General features: G+C 40.6%; 1 protein-coding gene across 1 annotated transcript; it reads right to left on the bottom strand.

The window, feature by feature from the left end:
* Nucleotides 1-11,763: 11,763 nt before the first annotated feature.
* Nucleotides 11,764-17,793, bottom strand: IL26 (interleukin 26). The gene is made up of 5 exons (XM_054630792.2): nucleotides 17,623-17,793; nucleotides 17,190-17,246; nucleotides 15,640-15,771; nucleotides 11,936-12,001; nucleotides 11,764-11,850 (listed from the first exon to the last, which is right to left on the bottom strand). The coding sequence occupies exons 1-5, from the start codon at nucleotides 17,791-17,793 to the stop codon at nucleotides 11,764-11,766; spliced, it is 513 nt and encodes a 170-aa protein (XP_054486767.2).
* Nucleotides 17,794-18,736: the final 943 nt, after the last annotated feature.

Raw genomic sequence — 18,736 nt, 5'->3', positions numbered from 1 at the left:
TTTGAGTTTTCATTGTACAGTTGCATTTGCTTCCACAGTGTAAGTACTTTATCTTACAGACATATTTACTGTTAGTAATTAATATATTTAAATTTGGAAGTACACAGTAGTGAAAGCAAGCTGCTTTGATTTCTTATTGAATATTCTAAGTTGAAACCTCAGCATTTGGGGAAAAAATCTGATCATTTTCTTGTTATCGCTTAACACAATTTATAATCGTTAATTATCACGTACACGGAAACACAAGTGTGTAGGAGTGGGCACATGTTGGAGGCTAAGTCAATGATCTGTTTCAAACATCAGTAAGAAAATATCCATTTAATGTTTCAAACCAGCCTAGAGAGTGGACATTTTCTGTCATAATCATTTGGAAACCTCCACAGCATGTTTCTTAGAAGAAATCTACTACGTGGTGCAATCTTTTCCTCTAAAACAATCCAGGAGACAGTTTGGTGGGGATTTCCCTCACCTGACAATCCCTTTAGTGCCATTCATAATTGTGTGACTAAGCAAGCCAGTCATCTTTACTTACAGAGAAAAAGCAAGTCAGTACACAGATTTGATCCTACCTGTTTCTGTCCAGCCTCCAGGACACATATGAGAATGCCACCAAGTCAGACTTACAGGAAATTCATCCACAGATAACATTTTACTTAGAACTGGACTTCTTGAGAGGTGTTTAGTTGCAATGATTTTTCAATTAGATTCAGAATTTAAAGTGAAAGGAGAAATATTCAAGACCTTTGCTTTTTGGTAGTTATAAGATGAAGAAGATGCTTCACACCCTAAGTACATTTCCTCTTCATCTCCACAGGAAGTAAGGCTGCCTATAGAAGAGCTACTGTGGGTCGAGAGTAGATGCACCTCTCTTAAAAGTTGCTCATCTTCCTTTTTCAGAGGCCTGAACTAACAGCTATGAAGTGCTCTGAATGAACATATTCCAGTCCTCTTTAGGAAATGAAAAGATTGAATTAGTTAGCAATAAATACTTTTTGCAAAAACCAAAACACAAGAAACCGAAATCTGTTGTTTTTTTAAAGGGACTATTAAGTTTCTGATCCCAAACTGAAATAAAACAAGGTCTTAAAAATACAATAAAATAAACAAATATTGCTCTTTCTTTTCCCACAAACTGCAATAAAAATACTTTTTTCAAGAAGAACAAAATACAGTTTCAAGTACCATACTTTTCAGTAGTCAAAATGTGGCAGGTTGACTTGTTAATCTTTTCCTAAGGAAATGAAACTCATGCAGTTTTTTAGCTGTCAGTACCTTCCTTGTCAGTAACTTTTGAGCAGTCAGCAGTTTCTTCTGATTTTGAGAGATTCAAAAGCCTCACAGCTAATTTAACTCCTGCCACCTTCACTGAATTTGACAGCTAAGCAACAAGAAGATTGGTCTACTAATGATGGACCACGTGCTGGTATTTTAAAGTGTCTGTATGAGTTAGTTACCATAAGGAGGGAAATACCTCTCCTGTTTAGTTGTTATGAAAGAATATTAATTTAATCAATTATGCATGAGTTATTAATTTAGGAAAGTATTAATTTTATTAATATCCCTATTAATATCTAGGAAAGTCTATATGGCAATTATGAAAAACTTCCAAAACTTATGAAAAATAGTAGAGAAAGGAACCTTCTCCTGCCACTTAAATTGATCGTTCTGTTTTGTAATAATATGTACAGGGCTCTGGGCTCTCACTTTATCCTTTTCAGTGCCTCTGTTTTGCCACACCAGCCCATTCTGTGCATATCTATGCAGCAAAACTGAAGGGGAAATTGTAGCATATTGCCACAACAGCAAGGGTGGTTTTTTAATCTAGCTAGTGTAGATATCAGTAGCAGAGGAGCTGTGATACTCTAGACTTTAACTGTGGTGTTCTACCTCTGCCTCTGTGTGCACAAGCAAAATACAACAGTCCTTTCACAGCTTTGCAATAGTACACAGGCAAGTTGAGTATTAATTGCAGAGAGCTCAGAATTCAGGCACACCAACTCTGGTTTCCATCAGCACACTTGAACTGCTCTGGACTTTCCATAAGAGAATTTTCTTTTGGAGAACCATCAATTCTGGTTCAATGGTTGCTAAAAAAAAAACTCAAAGACCTTTTAGACTGACTTTTATTTTTTTTTCTGCTCATATAAGGCAAAATGACATACCAGTGAGATCCTCTGTGTTTGTGTGCCAGTTATTCTACATATGGGAACTTAAAACCAATCTCTGGATCACCACTCACTTACTTTGGCTTGCATTTGGGAGCACTCTGGGAGCTAGCAAAATTTAGTTCCTTTCAGATAAAATAAAACTGGAAAGTGTTTTCAGAAATTCTCTTGATGTTATCCAATTGTTAACAGGAGCTTAGGCCACAGGACCAGGCTAGAATTGGTTCAAAATAAACTCGTAACAAGGTCAGTGTGGAATTTGGGTCCTCAACACCAATGTTTGTAACCTACTAATCTGCTCCTACAGTACTGCTACCTTTGCTACTGAAGACATAAGTTACCTTGCAACAATTTCTGATCTTACCTGAAATGGTTAAGCACTGAAGAGAAACAGTCTAAGCAATGGAAAGCATGAAATTATGAAATTAAAATGTTCTTTGTACTAAACCCTGAACCAGAATAATCAGATACAAGTAGACAGAGAAGTGTATAGCAATAAATATTTGTGGAAGAAGCAATTAAATATTTGAAAAAAGTCATGGGTCTTCTCATATATAGGTACACATGGAAACACATTAAAAATCCCTCTAATTTATGGCATTGCATCTTGAATTGCACTTAAAAGAGTCTGTGGTGGGATGCATGAGTTCCTTCTCTGCTTCCATGGAAATTTGTGGTAAATGTGTGTCTAGGAGTCAGTGATAATGAAGTGTTGCTTAGTCGAAGGAATGGATTCACTTTGTTTTTTCAGTCATCCCAAATCAGAAGGTTATGCTTTGCTGATATTCACAGATTTAGAATGATGTGTGGGTCTTTTTGACAGAGGGTTAGTACTACTGCAAAAGATACCATTACAGTAGATGCTCATTCTCTGATAAGACTGGGGTTTCTGCAAGTCATAAGTGCAAAATTATTTCAAATCTGCCTCAAAAGTTAACGAAAAAAATAAGACAGGACTGTAAGTCTGCTGTTGAGGACCTGGAAGTGCTGGTGGATGGCTGAATGGAAGTGGATTTCATCTTTGCAGCTGTGAAAGCAAGCAGTGTCCTGGGCTGCATCAGCAGAACTGCAGCCAGAGAGTCACAGGACGTTCTCTCTCCCATTCTGCTTGGCACTTCTCAGTCCACACCCACTACAGGGCAACCAGCTTAGGTCCCCCAGCTCAAGAGAGACACAGAAATGTGAGAATGTTCTGCCAGTGGCCTTCAATGTGATGAGAGGGTTGAAGATCTCTACTTATGAAGAAAAACATAAGGAATTTGATTTATTCAGCCACAAGACAAGAAGGTTCAGGGGTATCTGATTGCAGTTTTCCACTGCCCAAAAGGTAATTACAAAGAAGGTGGAGGTACTCTTTTCACACAGGGCATAGTGAAAGGACGCTGTGCAACAGGCTCAAATTGTTTCAGCATGAGAAACATTAAATGTCTGAGTAAGTTGCCCAAAGATGTGGCAGAACCTACCTTCAAGTATTCAATACTGGGCTTGACAGGATCTTAAATAACTAATCTACAGTGGCACTCACAAAAGAAGGTTGGAGGAGGTTGGAGGTTGGAGGAGGAGAATGACTCCATGATGCCATTCCTCATCACAGGAACCATGAGGGCAATGCTGCAATGGAAAATGACACTGTGAAGGTTAACTGGCAAGGTGTTTCCAGAAGACTGAGGGGACCAATGCCAATGTACATTTGTGGGTTAACCCTGTGTTATATAGATTAGTTCAAACTAGAAATGGTCCAGAAAACCAAGAAAGCTCCTGCTTTATAAAGGAAGACAAGAAAAATTGGTATTGTTCAGCTTTAGAAAAACAAAAGCTGAGAAGACCCAGCTGTTATTTGAACTACATTACAGCAAAACAGCAAATTCAGTTAGTCATCTAGGCTAACAGAATAAAGTGACACTAGACAAAATGTCTCTAAACTGTCCATGAGTAAACTCAGGCCAGAAAATGAAAGGCTTCTGGCAATTGGAATGTGAAACTCTGCAACAGCCCTCCTAAAAAAGAAACAGAGATGGGTTCATAGGTTAAACATTTCAGAGGAACTCATTTCACTCCTGTGCTCAGTATCTGGACATAAAGTAGCTGACGTAAATGATGAGATACTCGGAGATTCCATTTACAGTCTTAAAGGTGATCATTTATACCAGTTGGCCTGGTCAGGATCAGTCTTATTCCTAGTTCCAGCCTAACTGAATTTCCTGGATTTAGCACTGAAGAGTACAACTTTACTGTGCTTTCTTCCATCTGACTGAGGAAACATGACTTCTTATGAAGCCATTTCTGTAGATCAGTTGCAACTGGCTGATTTTTTTATCTTCCCTCTCATTTATGTGATTGAACTGGTATGTTTAATGCCTTGTACCGGAGGGCAAATTTTCATATAACTTTTCTTAAAATTCTTTGCAATATTCAAAAGTTTCAAAGAAAGGAAAAGCTGGAGCAGACTCAGAAAATCAATAGTGAAACCACATACAAATATTCCTCTCAGTAAGTCCTCACACAGAGACGAGTTCAGCACATACATTCACTGTTTTTGCCATACTACAAAACATGCAGTTTGCAACAATTCTTAAATCTTTTTACACTCATGAGTGAAACCCTCACTCTGAAGTTTAGTCTGTGGAAGCACTTTTTAATAGATTGCCACTAGATTAGCATGACCTCTTCCTTTCCTTCTGTAAAACCTCCCCAGAGAGTCATTCGTCTTTTCTCTATATAGAGGAATGAGCAACAGGATCTTGCTTCAGATGATTTTAGATTGTGCTGAACTTGTCTATCAGCTTAGTGCAGTCCATATCAGTCAGATATTTGCCACAATCACCCTTTGGTATTAGCAGGCTTTTTTAGGGGCACAGGTCATGCAAGCTTAGTTTGCTGGTCTCAAAGAGGCCAAACCACTGACTCAAACTGCAGTCAAATTGCAATCTGACGCTGCAACCCGTTTTTGTATCCTTCTGCAACCCTGCAATTTTCTCCAAACTTTCAATTTCTCCTTCTGCACGGCAGTTGTGCTCCATCTTGGGATTCACATCCGTGGCCCTCGCGGGTATCGGTGTATGTGAAGCACTCTTTCCCCCAGAGTGGGTAGAAAAACAGGTTGTCTTTTCCACTGACAGCCTGTGGTTTCTCATTCACAAAAAAGTTTTTTCCTCACATCTAAGAGGCTCACTTGTAAATAGCTTTATCAAGTGAGTAATTTAAGGCACCTGTGGTTTATCTCTGCAAGCTTTCTTCATCACTTGGAAATTGCTACTGGTTATTCCTTAGTGACTACACAGGAACAGAGAAAACATTTAGACTGACATGACAAAGTCTGGCTAGGAGATGTCAGCGGGTTCTTCCCGAGTGGTTAGGGAAAACCAGCTGGGCTGGCACAAACCACGTCGTCTTTCACGTGGGGAGGGAAAAATCAGAAAATAGTGGATGGTGCTTTACCAATGATCGACACGGGCTTCAAGCTTCACCTTCAGCAACAAAACCAGCAGGGTTTATTCTGCTGTTAACAACTGCTTATTGAATCTTTAGAAGAAACAAGCAAACAAAAGGCCCCCCTGCACCATGGCTACTTCAAGGAAGCTACTTCCTTCTCATCAGCTTGTTTGAAAGCACAGCCAAAACAACTTGAATAAGAAGCAATGGCAGAAAGTGGAAGGAAAAGCATCCATTGGTTAATGTTAACAAATGATGTACATCGTTAACCCCAATCTATTTTTATGTCAAGTGTGTGAAAGCCTTTTTGCGATCTTAAATAGAAGAAAAATAATATTTTATTAAATATGAAGAAACATAATTGATTAAAGGACTGTTTGAAAAGCAAAACCAAACCTGTTCACACCTCAGTATCTTAGTATCTACAATATCTACGTGCAACTTAAAACCTATATATAATCTCATTCATAATTTCTGTTTAAGTTTCATTCTTTTCTCTGCAACTGCAGCTGCTAGAAACTTTACATCCCGCTTTCTTTAAGTAGATTTTTTTTTATGTGCAAAATACAGCAACATGCTGAGACATAGGGATAAAACCCAAACACCCCAGGCTCCTCTGTTCACCCATCATCACTTCTCTTCTACACCCTTCCTCCTCAGGCTGCCTCTACAAATATACACCCTCTTCCACTAAACAGAATTAAATTTGTGTTTTCTCAGGTTTCTATCTATGACAATTCAAAAATCAGGGAATGGTAATCAGATAGCTGATATTACTTTAATATCCTAGCATAACATGTTCTTCTGCTCTTTGCCAGTTTTCTGAGGCAGAAAACCTACCAGAAGCCAACAAAACTCTAAAAAGGTCATCATAACCTCATCTCTGGGGTGAGAAGGTAGGGCACTCTGGGGATATCCAGAGTCAATGACCAAGGAGCAGGGAGACCTGCATGAACTTTTTATGGACCCCATTCCCTGGCAGTGCCCGTGCTGCAAGGAGAGGAGTCAGGAGCCAGGTCAGGAGTGGGCTGGTTTCCATGCCCAAGGCTTTGGACCAAAGACCTCAGTGTAAATTGAGAGGGGCCTGCAACCTTCAGAAATAATTTACCAGAAGTGAAACATCTGTGACTTCTCATCTGCCTTAATTCTGTTTCAAAATTCATTCAACCCTTTCCTTTCACAGGACTCAACACTTGCCTGCAATTTATCATTCACCTCACACAAATATTTTGTGACCAGGCAGTTCTCATAGGTTGCCTTTCAACTATGGAAACCTCCTTCTTCAGCTGTGGCTCCATTTAGCTCTGTAATAATTTACCCATCTAGAAATTATGCAATGGCCCTTCAAAGTCAGCCCTCCATCTCTCCTATCAGAGATTTTTCAAGATCCAACTGGATAAAGCCCTGAGCAGCCTGATTTGATCTCCTGATGTGCCCTGCTTTGAGCAGGAGGTCAGGCCAGAAGCCTCCAGAGTCCTGTGAAAGCCTCATTTATCCTGTGGACCCTGTGGCTTTATGATCATTGATGCCTTTCATCAGCCCACTCCATCCAAAGAACTGAAAAAAAAACATTATCCATAACATTTTGCAATTCAAACTTTCTTCTGACATATTTCACTTTATTCCATTATAATCTCCACCCTCAATTGATGGTATTCCTGTGGCTCCCTTTTCCCTCTGGCAGTCAATGCTCCTTTAGAGCAAGAAACCTACTGGCTGCCTTTATGTTTCCAAATCACTCTTCCACTGAAGCCAACAGAATAGGAATGTCAATCTAAACATTGATTTTTCAGTGAAAACAGATTTGAGGTGAGACCATCCTCTGCAGCTCAGCAGCTCCTGGCGGTATTTAGGAGGGAGTAGCTCCAGGGCAGTCATTATTTGCAGCATGAAGAAGGTTGGCTGAAGATGGGAGAAGCTGTAAGGTGACCACTGCATCTGAACAGGGGCTGCTGTATCCCTCCCATTCCTGTACAGCACTGCCTGCCCAGCCACCCCTTCTCCTGGCAGCCCCACAACTCCTGAGGGGAGGATGACCTAAGTGTCTGGGCTCACTGGCTTCTGGGGGCTATTTGGGCAGCATCTCATTAATCACTAGGCCAAAAATTCGAGCATTTCACCTTTGGCCACACATCTTTGCAGTGAAGAGTCTGCTGCTACAGTCCCTAGGAACCAGTGTATGTTGTGGGCTCAAAGAAACTGTGACCAAATAGACAAATCCAACACAAGTTGCATCATTGTCCAAATACCATTCTTAGTTCCATGTTTCAGGAAACAGTCTTCTAATCTAATCTTCTAATCCTTCTAATGCTTTCCAAGGGAAACTGTCCCAGCATTTGCCAGGACTTGTTTAGATTGGAGATTAGGAAATATTCTCTGAAAGCACTGTCAAGTCGCAACCAAGAACGGTTGTCAAGCACTGGAACAGGCTGCCCAGGGAAGTGGTTGAGTCTCCGTCCCGGGAGGTGGGTAAAAGACCTGTGGATGTGGCACTTGGGGACATGGTTTTGTGGTGGACTTGTCAGTGCTGGGTTAATGGCTGGACTGGATGATTTGAATGATCTTTTCAAACCTGAACAATTCCATGATGTTATGATTCCATGATTCTATTGCTACATTATGACACCAGGGCTGCAGCTGAGGTGAGGAGATTGCTATAGACAGTTGGGCCTACAGAAGAAATTATTTATTAAGTGATAACCTCTGCTCTGAAGATTTTGCACTTGAGAGAAAAAAAACACTTCAGGGAAATCAGAAAATTGTACATGATCTTGTATGTGATGGAAATTGTCTTCACTGACTGTTGCTGTACTATTTACATAACACCAAAACTGCATGTGCAGTTTTGCAATACTGCTACTTTCCACTAGATCAGTGTTTTTCAAGAAGTTTTGATCTAGTGATAATTTTAATGCACAGCCACATATTTTTCATTCTTGCTTTTGCAGTAACAGTCATAAAATACCTTTTTTTTTCCATGTAATAAGAGTCACTGCGTCAAAAAGACCAAAACATTGTGATGAGACAAGCCACCCTAAGTAACAGTGACATCAATTAACATTGCATGGCAAATAATTTCGTTCTGAGGATTTCTGTACACTAAATTAACTTAAGCAAATAATTGATAGACAGTTTTCACATTTGTCAAAGGAGAAAAGTACCTTAAAAAAGGAACTTATCTACAGTCACATAAGAATTCTTTAGTAAAACTAGAGACTTCATAATCAATCAGTTTCTTGCTATATGCCCATCATTTTTACCCTGCATTTTTTGTTTCAATTCTACATTAGTGGCAATTGAATTGAAATAGTTCAATCTTTCTAACCTAACTGCATATCTATCTCAGTTTCCACTCAAGAAAACTATTTATGAAATATGCTCTAACACTTTCTCCATCAGCTGAAGTCAGCATTTAACTGAGACTAACATGAGTCTTGTTTTCTAAGAGTGACACCTAGAGTCTCCTCTGTAAAATTAAAATGCAGTCCTTCACTTCTCCAGTTTTAAAAGGCAACAAGCTTTTGTCCATACTTATAACTTTGAATTGAGAGTTGAATATATTTAATACCAATTATTTTGCTATGCTTTTGTGAAGAATCAAAGCAATATTTGTTGTTAGGTAGCCTGCATATGCCATGTATCACCACAACACTTTTGCCTTAGGTAATGCCCTTTATTTTGCAGATGCTATATTTTGGCTTTCATCCAGGAGTGTTTAATTGGTTTGCAAGTGTGATTTTCACTACTGTATGAAGGGATGCCTCATTCCCAGAGGTACTTTCATTTTATAGACAAGGCAACTAAAAATCCACAAAGTGTCCCTAGCCATATGGAAAATGAGGGCTGACATACACAAATCCTAAGCTTTTATGCCATAAAATAGCTTGATTTCCTTGTCAGATGAAGGGAGGCTGAGCTTTGCTGCTGCCTGACCTCAAACCCTGCTGTGAGAGGTGTGCTGGCAGCCCATGCCCACTGCAGGGCTGACCCCAGGAATGCAGAGTGGCAGGAAAGGTGTTACTTGCCCTTTCTAAAGGTTCTGTGTCACTTCGTGAGTCATCACTGACTGGATGTGCAAAATTTCCACAAGAGAAGTCTCTGGCAACCTGAATTACCTGAAAACATTGCCCATGGATCTTCCCAACTAAAGGTGGCAGTTTTTCTCTTTGCAGGTGTCACTGGCTCCCTTCTGAGGCAGGGAAGCAGCAGTCCCTCCAGCTCCCACAGGGCTCCAGGTCCCAGCTACTGCTCCCTACCAGCAGCAAGTACTAGACTGTTAGGTCTGATGAAGGCTGGAGAGGCCATGCCCATGGACAATTTTCTATTCCATACACCAGAATTTGGACAAAAAACACTGAAACTGAAAGCAAACTTGAATTTCAAAAATTAATGAGTGTGAAAAAAATCCATGAAAAGAGACATTGTGTTAATTAAAAATTAAATTACATGCTCAAAGAAGACCATGACACTAAATTTTCTACTGTCCCCCTAATTAACCATTTTGTCTTCAACTGAAAAATAATGTATTTTTCATAGCAACTCCCTTGTGTTAGACATTCCCCAGACGAGGAACTAGCTCAGACTCATCAGTGTCATCACACTAATGGTTTCAAATGCTCCTGACATAGTAGAACTATGAGATTTGAAGATTTGCAGAATCTTAGCCCCATGGAACTGCCAAACATACAGACTGGGAATTGCTGTAGTATGGTTTTTTTTGTTTGGCATGTTCACTGTTTAATTTGTGGTTTTGCAACCCCTCTGTATTGTCCTCCTCCTGTTATTCAGTTCAGTTAAGTGTCGGTTTTTCTGTTTGTTACCCAGCTACTCCCTGCCAAGTTTTAAACCCCCTCCCCAGTTGTTAAGCCCTCCTGTCCCTACCCCTTTCCCCAGAACCTTCCTTACTCCTCCTTCCATTAAATGTCAATCCTGCCCCGAACCTGCCCTTCCCTTTAGAAACTTCCCTGTCAATTTTGAATGCTTCGAAACCCCGTTAGTTTACTTAAACTGTTCCCCTGCCTTGAAATCCTCCATTTGTTTACCCACTGTATTCCTTGCCTTGTGTTCCACCCCAGTTCTCCCCATTAGTTAAAGATTGTATCATCCCCTGACACATCCCCCCCATTTATGAGCTGTTGTCTGCCCTCAGTTCGGGGTTCTGGGATCCTGGACTCAGGGGGTTTTGCCATTGAATAAAGTTACCCCAGTTCCACCCCAGGGCCTGTGCTGCTGCCTTTTGTTCCTGTGCCAAACCTCCACTGGTAGCTGGGATTCTGCAGAGCTCAAACAGGGGCTCTGTCGTGCCCCTGTTCCCACCTATCCGAGACTTAGCGCACCGTGACAGGGAAGATGTTCATCACCTAGATATTTTCTCCTGGTAAATCTTTAAAAATGTGAGAAAACTAGAATTCCAGCTTCATTCTGTACTATATGAAACACATTTTGGAACTATTACCATCAACTTCCAAACTTCACACAAATCATTTTACAATCCTAGTGAAAGTAATCCATTTATTGTGTTTTCTGAGTGTCTGATCTCATGTAGATCATGTGACATCTAAAGCTCATGCATGAGTCTGAAAAAAAGCTTTTACGTTAATTGTGTCTTTTTTATTAGGGATCAATTATTACTTTAAATTAATAATAAAGATGAGCAGTATATAATTATTTTTCTTATTTACATGTAGAATGGCTTGTGAATACTGTTATATATCTACAACCACAAGCCCCAAAGGAAATATAGCTTAGGGGTGGGATTTTTTAAAGTGATCCTCTTTTCTTTGAACTGTATTCACACAGGGTGGCACAAGCCACAGCAAGATCATGCCCACAGCACGTGGGACGTTGTGTCTGATATAGCAGATCCCACGTTCTGCTGGTGCGGCGCATCTGGGGCTGCCCGCAAGGCAGCAGGCAGGCAGGCAGGGTGGGATGCACAGCAGCGTGCTCTAACTGCTCCTCAGCAGCTGACCTGCTGTGCCAGGTTAGTCAGGAAAGCTTATGAAAAGCCCTCTTTATGCCACTTGTGTTACAGAGGGTCTCTTTCCACGGGAGGGAGTTACTGCCAGACACATCTATCGTCCAGCTCTCAGTTCCTTTTCAGCCTTTTGGGTATTGATCCGTTCTTCTCACAGAAGCAGCAGACTGTCTGTCACCTCCTCATTCTTCATATGATGGTTTGTATGTAGGCCTGAATCCAGGGAAGGAGAATGTCCAGTTCATGGATGGCCTTATAGATTCCCTGATCTCCAAGCTGTTGAGAAAATAAAGGCATTAGAAAAGAAACTTGCTACAGCCCTTGAAAAGTGCAATGGGGAGCCAGCACCTCCTGCTCTTACCTTAAGAAACACTGTCTTTAACTTTTTGACTGCAGAAGTTAACCTTGTGGATGGAGCACACGGAAGCTGAAGGATGAAAAAAACCCAAAGATGCTGATATAAAGACACAGTGATGAGGAAGAGTCCAGTCCACAGTGTGGCACTGTAGGGCTACCAGTAAAATGTGTGAACTCAGCATCATTTCATCATCTCCCAATACTTCAAGTGCGTTCTATTACCTGCATGCTTCCTGCCAAGTTGAGTTCACAACACCCAAAATTGATACTATGAGTACCTCTAAGTTTTCTTATTAAACACTTTCTATTTATCCCAGGAATCTGTACATAGGTTGCACTTACAGCTTTTGCAAATCATATCCTAGCTCTAAGATTCAAGGTTCTTTAGCTCTGAACCCTCAGAATTTCTGAACCTGAGAGAAAGGCAAGGCTAAGGGCCAAAGACCATTGCAAAGTACAGGGAGCAAATTTGCACGTTTCTGCAAGCCCTCCAAACACGTTTCTAAAGTTAATTTATGTTTTTCTCTGTTTCCCTGCCCATTTCTCCACTGTCTGACTAATTACAGTCTGGAAGGCTTAGCTGTCTCCTCACCACCCTATCTCTGGCCACTCAGCAATGGCTACCCAAAGCTTTTCCAAATGTTTTTTTTGAGTTGCCAGACTAAGCTTTCTGAGCAACATGGCTTGCTGATCCTCAGCTACCTGGACTGTCAAAAATACATTCTTTCTGAGAAAAAAAAGAGAAAAATTTGATATTTTCCAATCTACAAACAAGGACAACATGTTTGAAAAGAAAAAAGGCAAAGGTCCTCATCTCAACACATGAAAGGAAATAGCTCCTCTGAAATGAATGGTTAGTCCTTTTCTATCTTACATGCAGTACTTTAAAAAGGAGCACAAACATTTTCAGGTTACCTTTTGTGCTTCCCAAAATCACCTCACATGATGAAAGAAGAAAAAAAAAACTAAATCTTTAAAAGACATTAAAAGAGATGTAAATAAAAGTAAACTTTTAAAAATCTTCCAACTGGGGCTGTTCTTTCTAACCTGGAGCTTTTTTTTATTGATCTCTATCTTGTATGATACAGACTTCCACAAAATATTATTTGGTAGCAGAACTGGCCTTAAATGAGTATGTTTGCTTTAGTGGTGATGCACATTACAAACTCTTATCTTCCTGCATATACTGCAAGTAACTAAATGAGCTGGCCAACAAGTTAGAGTATTGAAAACTCAGCCTGAGGTCTACAAGCTCGGCCTAAAATGATAGAGAAATATTAAAGGCTCTGCAGGGAATATATTGTCCTTCTGCACTCCATTCAAATATGAGAAAACACTTCTGCAGTGCACTACTGCTGTAGCTGTAGGAACATAAGTCCGACTTCAGAAGCAACTTCACCCTGTTCTCAGCAATGCTGACCAGGGCACTCAAGCAAGTAATGAGGTCAGTGGTGCTGACCTCATATTTTTGAAAAACTGAACTTGGGCCTCTATATCATTGAAAAATATTAATGCCTCCTTGTTTGGACAAAACCAAGAACTGGCAGGATGAGAATTGTAATATTGTAGTATAAAGTCTTTGGAAGTGGTTGCGAGGCAAATATTGTTAGGATTTCTAGGTAGCACACGTGCCTCTAGCTGGCCGAATTATAGCCTGAATTTGTGAAAGAATATAAGGTGAATATGTCTACAAATGTGTCACTGTTTCCCTAAGTTGTATGGAGATCTTTATTCTTGAAAGGTAAAAAATTAATTGCATAGTATGTTGTCATGGAGGAAATCCCTTCTGATAAACATCTTATAGCTCAACTAGGTAATAACAACTAAAGAACTATGTACATGGATGAATGAGTGTTAATTTCTTGAGGAGTAATATATGAAAAAAATCTCAAGTTTACTTTTAGCAAAAGATCCATTACTTTCACTCTATTCATAATTTTTGTTATTCTTTCACATGGCTTTGTATTGCTGGGTTTGAATTAATACAGACATTTCAAAAAATACTAGTTTCCAGAAATGAGGTGTCTCCTAGAAAATCATGGTGAGCCATCATTTTTCAAAGAGCTGTTGTTTTTCTACTAGCAGGGACAGTCTTATCACTCTTACCAGCACGTTTTATGACCCAAAAGGTAAGTTGTTATGTTTAGACTTGTGTTGGGTAAAACACTGGCACTAATTATGAAAAAGAATGCAGGAGCTCTGAGAAAACTGCAGCATTTTGTCTCCACATAGCACAGAATCAAATGTATTACTAAGCTATGTAACAAGCTACAGTCACTGGATATTCTGAATTCAGTCACAGTTGACAATCTAAACTCCTCAGTGGGTACTGGCATTTGTATAGAATGTAATTGTTTCTCCAGACAAAAATGTAATATCTATAAAGCATATTATATCATCTGAAATGATATTGTCACATTCTGGAATTACAGCATTTTCTGGAATTTTGACAGACACAAATAATCACAGCAGTATGATCTCAGCAGACTGCTGTGAATAATGGCTGTAAATCTCAACAGTTTAGCATGGTTTGAAATACAGAACCTGAAAGCTGGTGAAGTTTTCTCCCATTAGGATTTGAATCTTTGTACATTATGCAAATATCACAGTTCAGTTCTGACCTCTGCAGAGAGGTCTGCAAAGAGATCTCTGAAGCTGTTTGGTTCTGCATTGCAAATGTTTTTGTGCATGTAGAACCACTGCCCTTTTCTTTCGTGCTGCCATGCAGTTCAGATTAGCCAAAGATTCAATTAATTTAATTCATTAATTAATTGACTTGCCATCCTTCTCTCACTTTATAAAATCGCAACAGACATTTGCCTGGATATCCATGGCTATATTTCACCCTAGGTCAGGCTCCACTTTCTGAGACACTGTTATTTGTGAGGACTTCAGGTTTAGGGGAGGAAAAACGATACCCATAGGATATTTAGTTTTAAGACACACCTGGTTACTATTTGTTTACCCTTAAAAATTATGTGAGAAATGACCAACAAGTGATGGCGTCATCTTAGCATCTACCTGGTATGTTAGTGAGTATATGCACAGGCAAAAGTGTGCTCTAACTGCTGTCCTGTCATTACTTAGGCAGAGCTGGTAAAAGTGCCTCTTCTCTGGGGCACTGGAGACATTTTGCCAGTGGGCAGCATCACTCTCTGACGACCTGCTCTGACTGTGAGCACAGCTAATACATAGGAACTGCTCCCATGTGCATTGTAATTGTGGTTCCTGCTCACTCATGAGACACCACCAGTTCTTTCAAAATTCAGTATGGAGGAGCAGAGATGACACGTGAGTAAAGATTACACACCAGCAGAGGGTAAGTTGTTTAAGAAGGAAAGCATTACCACTGTAACATCACAGAAACTTGAAGAGCCTCATTTCTCCCTGTGACCACCCTGTTTCTTTGCAGCTTTAGTGATGAGAGGGCAGCACAAGGTAACATCGTCAGTAGGGAAGTGGCTTGGCTCCATGGGATGTCCACCACCTTGCACACTCCCCACAAGATCACTCTGGGAGGGAATGAATGGTGTTAAACTTCCCTGGGCCCAATGGAGAAGCCCTCAAGAAGTTGGGTCCCCTGTGGCGTGGGTCACACCATGACTCTGGATCACCCTCTGCCTCTCCATCTGCTGAAAAACTGAGATGGAGCCCTTCCCTAACTTTTGAGATGGACAAAGTTAGCTTAATTCTCAGGAATATACTCACACAGGCATCCATGTTTGCTTGCAGGACCTGGAAGGCACTAATAAAGTACAACTTGTCACTTCCTACTTCAAGACGACTGAAGACATTTTTCACATAGAAGGAGAGGAGCTGATCTCGAACAGTGCAGTTTGTCTGAAAACAAATCAAGTAATGATTTGTCAAATGAACACCCCCAAAGTCAACTTTTATGAGGCTAAAATTTCAGCCTCACAAAACATGCATGTTTAGAAAGTGTGCAATCAATAAAACCGTTTTATTAATTTTATTAATTGACCTGCTTCCTTTTGTTTTAAACAGCTCAATCTGCTTCTGTGGTTTCTGAAGGAAAGGCAGGAGGGTGCTGTGCTGGCAGGCACAGGAGTATTGGTAAGACCAATCATGGTTTTACAGAACAGAAGTGACAGCAACAAATCTACCTAATACACAAACAGTAAATGGAAGATAAATTGGGGAGTTAAGTCAGACCATCTAGGTCAAATTGTTGGAGTGGAAAAATGGAAAAATGTATGTGACATTTTTCCACTCCTCCACATTACTGTCCCATGCCATTTGATATGCTGTAGGGTATCCAGCCCATCCCCAACTGCTGCTCCAGAAAAGTCATCCTGCCAGCTCTGTATTGTATTATTGCCTGACCTGTAGGTTCTCTTGGACACCTAAAGGTATTTCAAACTACATGCCTATTTTTAGGCAGTGGAATGAAGTGTCAGGTGAGAGATTCCTGTCAGGAGGCTAATGCAGATGCAGATGCCATCACTCAAATGTGGATATCTGTGTGTAGGTCCCACAGACAAGTGAGGAGCCTTCACTCCCAAGCTAATTGGTGAAATCCAAGGGACATCAAAGGCCAATAGGTCTATACTTAAGGATAAACCAACTCAGTTGGTCTTGCTGACTAGACCTCTGCATGAAGAAAACTAAAATGTCTCACACACTTACAGTCACAATCAGCCACCCCAAGGCTTGTTTCTCACTCCCATGCTGAGTTTCACTGCGAACTCTGATGACCCTCTTCCAGTGCACCTGCAGAGGGCTAAGCTCAAAGCAGCTCCTTGGGTGTCTCAACTCTCTGCAGCATGCCCAGGCTATCCATGGTGCTGCACACCCTCAGCAGAAGGTGCCTCGGCCATGGGACAGTGGCTGTGGCTCTGGCTCTCCTGGGGGAGGTAGTGCCTGAAAGCATTCCTGGGAGGCTCACATGCAGCCAGGGCATGCAGGAGGAGTGCTACAACAAGCACACTCCTCCCTGACCAAAAACACCCTCACCCCAACCTCCTTGGCAGAGCATGACTTCAGCTGCCTACAAAGAAGTGCCTCCAGGCAGGCTTTGCAAATCCACCTCTTTCTCCCCCTAACATGATCGACCGTCCCTTCGTATCCCAGGGGAATATCCCTTTCATGAGACAGAAAAAACACTCTTCCTCCAAGCATGTGGCTTTCATAAATGTCTTTCCCAATTAAACACCAGTGATTTCTGCATTAGTTGTCATTTCTTTTGACCAATAGAAAGTCAGAGTAAGAAAAAGGAAAACAGGTAGTATTAATCTTACCATAAACAGCATTTTTGTAGTCTTTTTAAGCAATCTAGTGGTCTTGATGAGATCCTTCTGTAAAATATATAATAGTATTAATTAACATGAGCAGAGGAAGGGAGGCAGTTTTAAGTCTGGTTTGTACAAAACTTAGTAACAATAATATTAATCTTCATTGTCTTCTTCAGATGTAGGGTGAGGACTCAGTAAATCTGTATTCCAATTCTAGCCTAACTGCAAATTTCTTTCATGGAAAACTCATCCAGCCTCTCTATGCATCTTCTATGCATCATTTTTTCCCACCTTTACAAAAGAAGTAGCTGCACTACCCTGTCTCTCAGGACAGTAGAGATCATTCAACTCATTAAAGTTTCCAGAAGCACAGTAATTAAACTAATAAAGAAGCATCTATAAATACAATAAACTTTTTCAGTTAGTGGGATCAACTTACAGGAATAGATGATTTTAAACTGGTTGCCTTGACATACAGGTTCTCTGTCACCTGGGAGAGGAGTCCTTTTCGGCAGGTATGTTTTCCTGTAGGTGACTTTTTGCCTTCCACAGCAAAAAGACAAAGCAGAAATAAAAAATGCCCAGATCTGAAAATAGAACATCCTTTCATCTTCGCTCCCAAATCTTCGAGCCTCTGCAGTCAGAGCAGCATGTGTGATGCAGCCAGACTGGTTAGATGACAGAGGTTAACCTAATTTTGTTAACCCTCAAAGTAGCTTCTTCCCCGAGATGCTCACGCAGATAACCTATTGCTCATGTGGTGGCTGATCGGTATTTTTGCTGTGCTTTTTTATACAGCTTGCTCCACTTTCAACAAATTTGACCACAGTCATCTGTGACGTTTTTCTAAACGATATCTCCATATTTACTGGCAACAGGGTCAAGGTTTCCAAGAAAAAAGAATTTCCCTATCATGTGAGAAGTCTTCTTTCACTTTAGTGGTGGTCAAGTGAGGAAAAGGTAGTTGAGCGTTAGTTTAGTTTCGCAACATGCCAAATGTATTTTGGGGTTTTTTAAATTTTTCCACAAAACCTTATGGCAGCACTTTTCTGAAAGGTAGTGGCCCAGAAAGGAAAAAAACTTTCCTAATTTACTCTGAAAATGATTAGAAAATCTGTTATCTATAAGGAAGCTGGGCTGCACGGTGTTCCCTGTTCAGTTTTTGAGATGGGTGTTTTTTCCAGGGTATAGCATCTATCAGGTGTTTGCTGCCTATTTTAAATTCTGTAGTCTTTTTCCAGGGCAGACTTTGCCCCAGTAGGAGCAATAGACTGCTTAGTGTGAAAGAGAGGGCTCCAGGGAGGGCTCTGTGGAAGGACCAGGACATCCTTGGCTATCAAATCAATTTAAAAGCCCACTGAGAGTCATGGGCACTGGGAAATAATGTGCAAGACCACAGCATATCCATCATAGAGGTGATAAACATAAAAGAGTAGAATCAAATTATCACTCTTCTACAAAGGTGGTCAGAGATTGGGCAATCTCTGTCTCTGGCCTGTTTCCAACACAGCCAAATGCTGCAGGTTTCTTAGGTACCACTCCAGGCAAGATCA

The sequence above is a fragment of the Agelaius phoeniceus genome, chromosome 5 (genome assembly GCF_051311805.1).
Source record: "Agelaius phoeniceus isolate bAgePho1 chromosome 5, bAgePho1.hap1, whole genome shotgun sequence".
NCBI classification, from domain to species: Eukaryota; Metazoa; Chordata; class Aves; order Passeriformes; family Icteridae; genus Agelaius; species Agelaius phoeniceus.
The sequence above is the reverse complement of the archived record's forward strand: the minus strand, read 5'-3'. Positions and strand labels throughout refer to the sequence as shown.

Excerpts from the sequence above, each read along its gene's own strand:
- IL26 (XM_054630792.2), bottom strand. The coding sequence starts at position 17,793 with ATGAAAGGATGTTCTATTTTCAGATCTGGGCATTTTTTATTTCTGCTT. Across the intron at positions 12,002-15,639 it reads AAGCAAACATGGATGCCTGT|CTTCCGTGTGCTCCATCCAC; the intron begins GTGAGTATATTC and ends TTCATCCTTCAG. Across the intron at positions 11,851-11,935 it reads TAAAGACAGTGTTTCTTAAG|CTTGGAGATCAGGGAATCTA; the intron begins GTAAGAGCAGGA and ends TTTTCTCAACAG.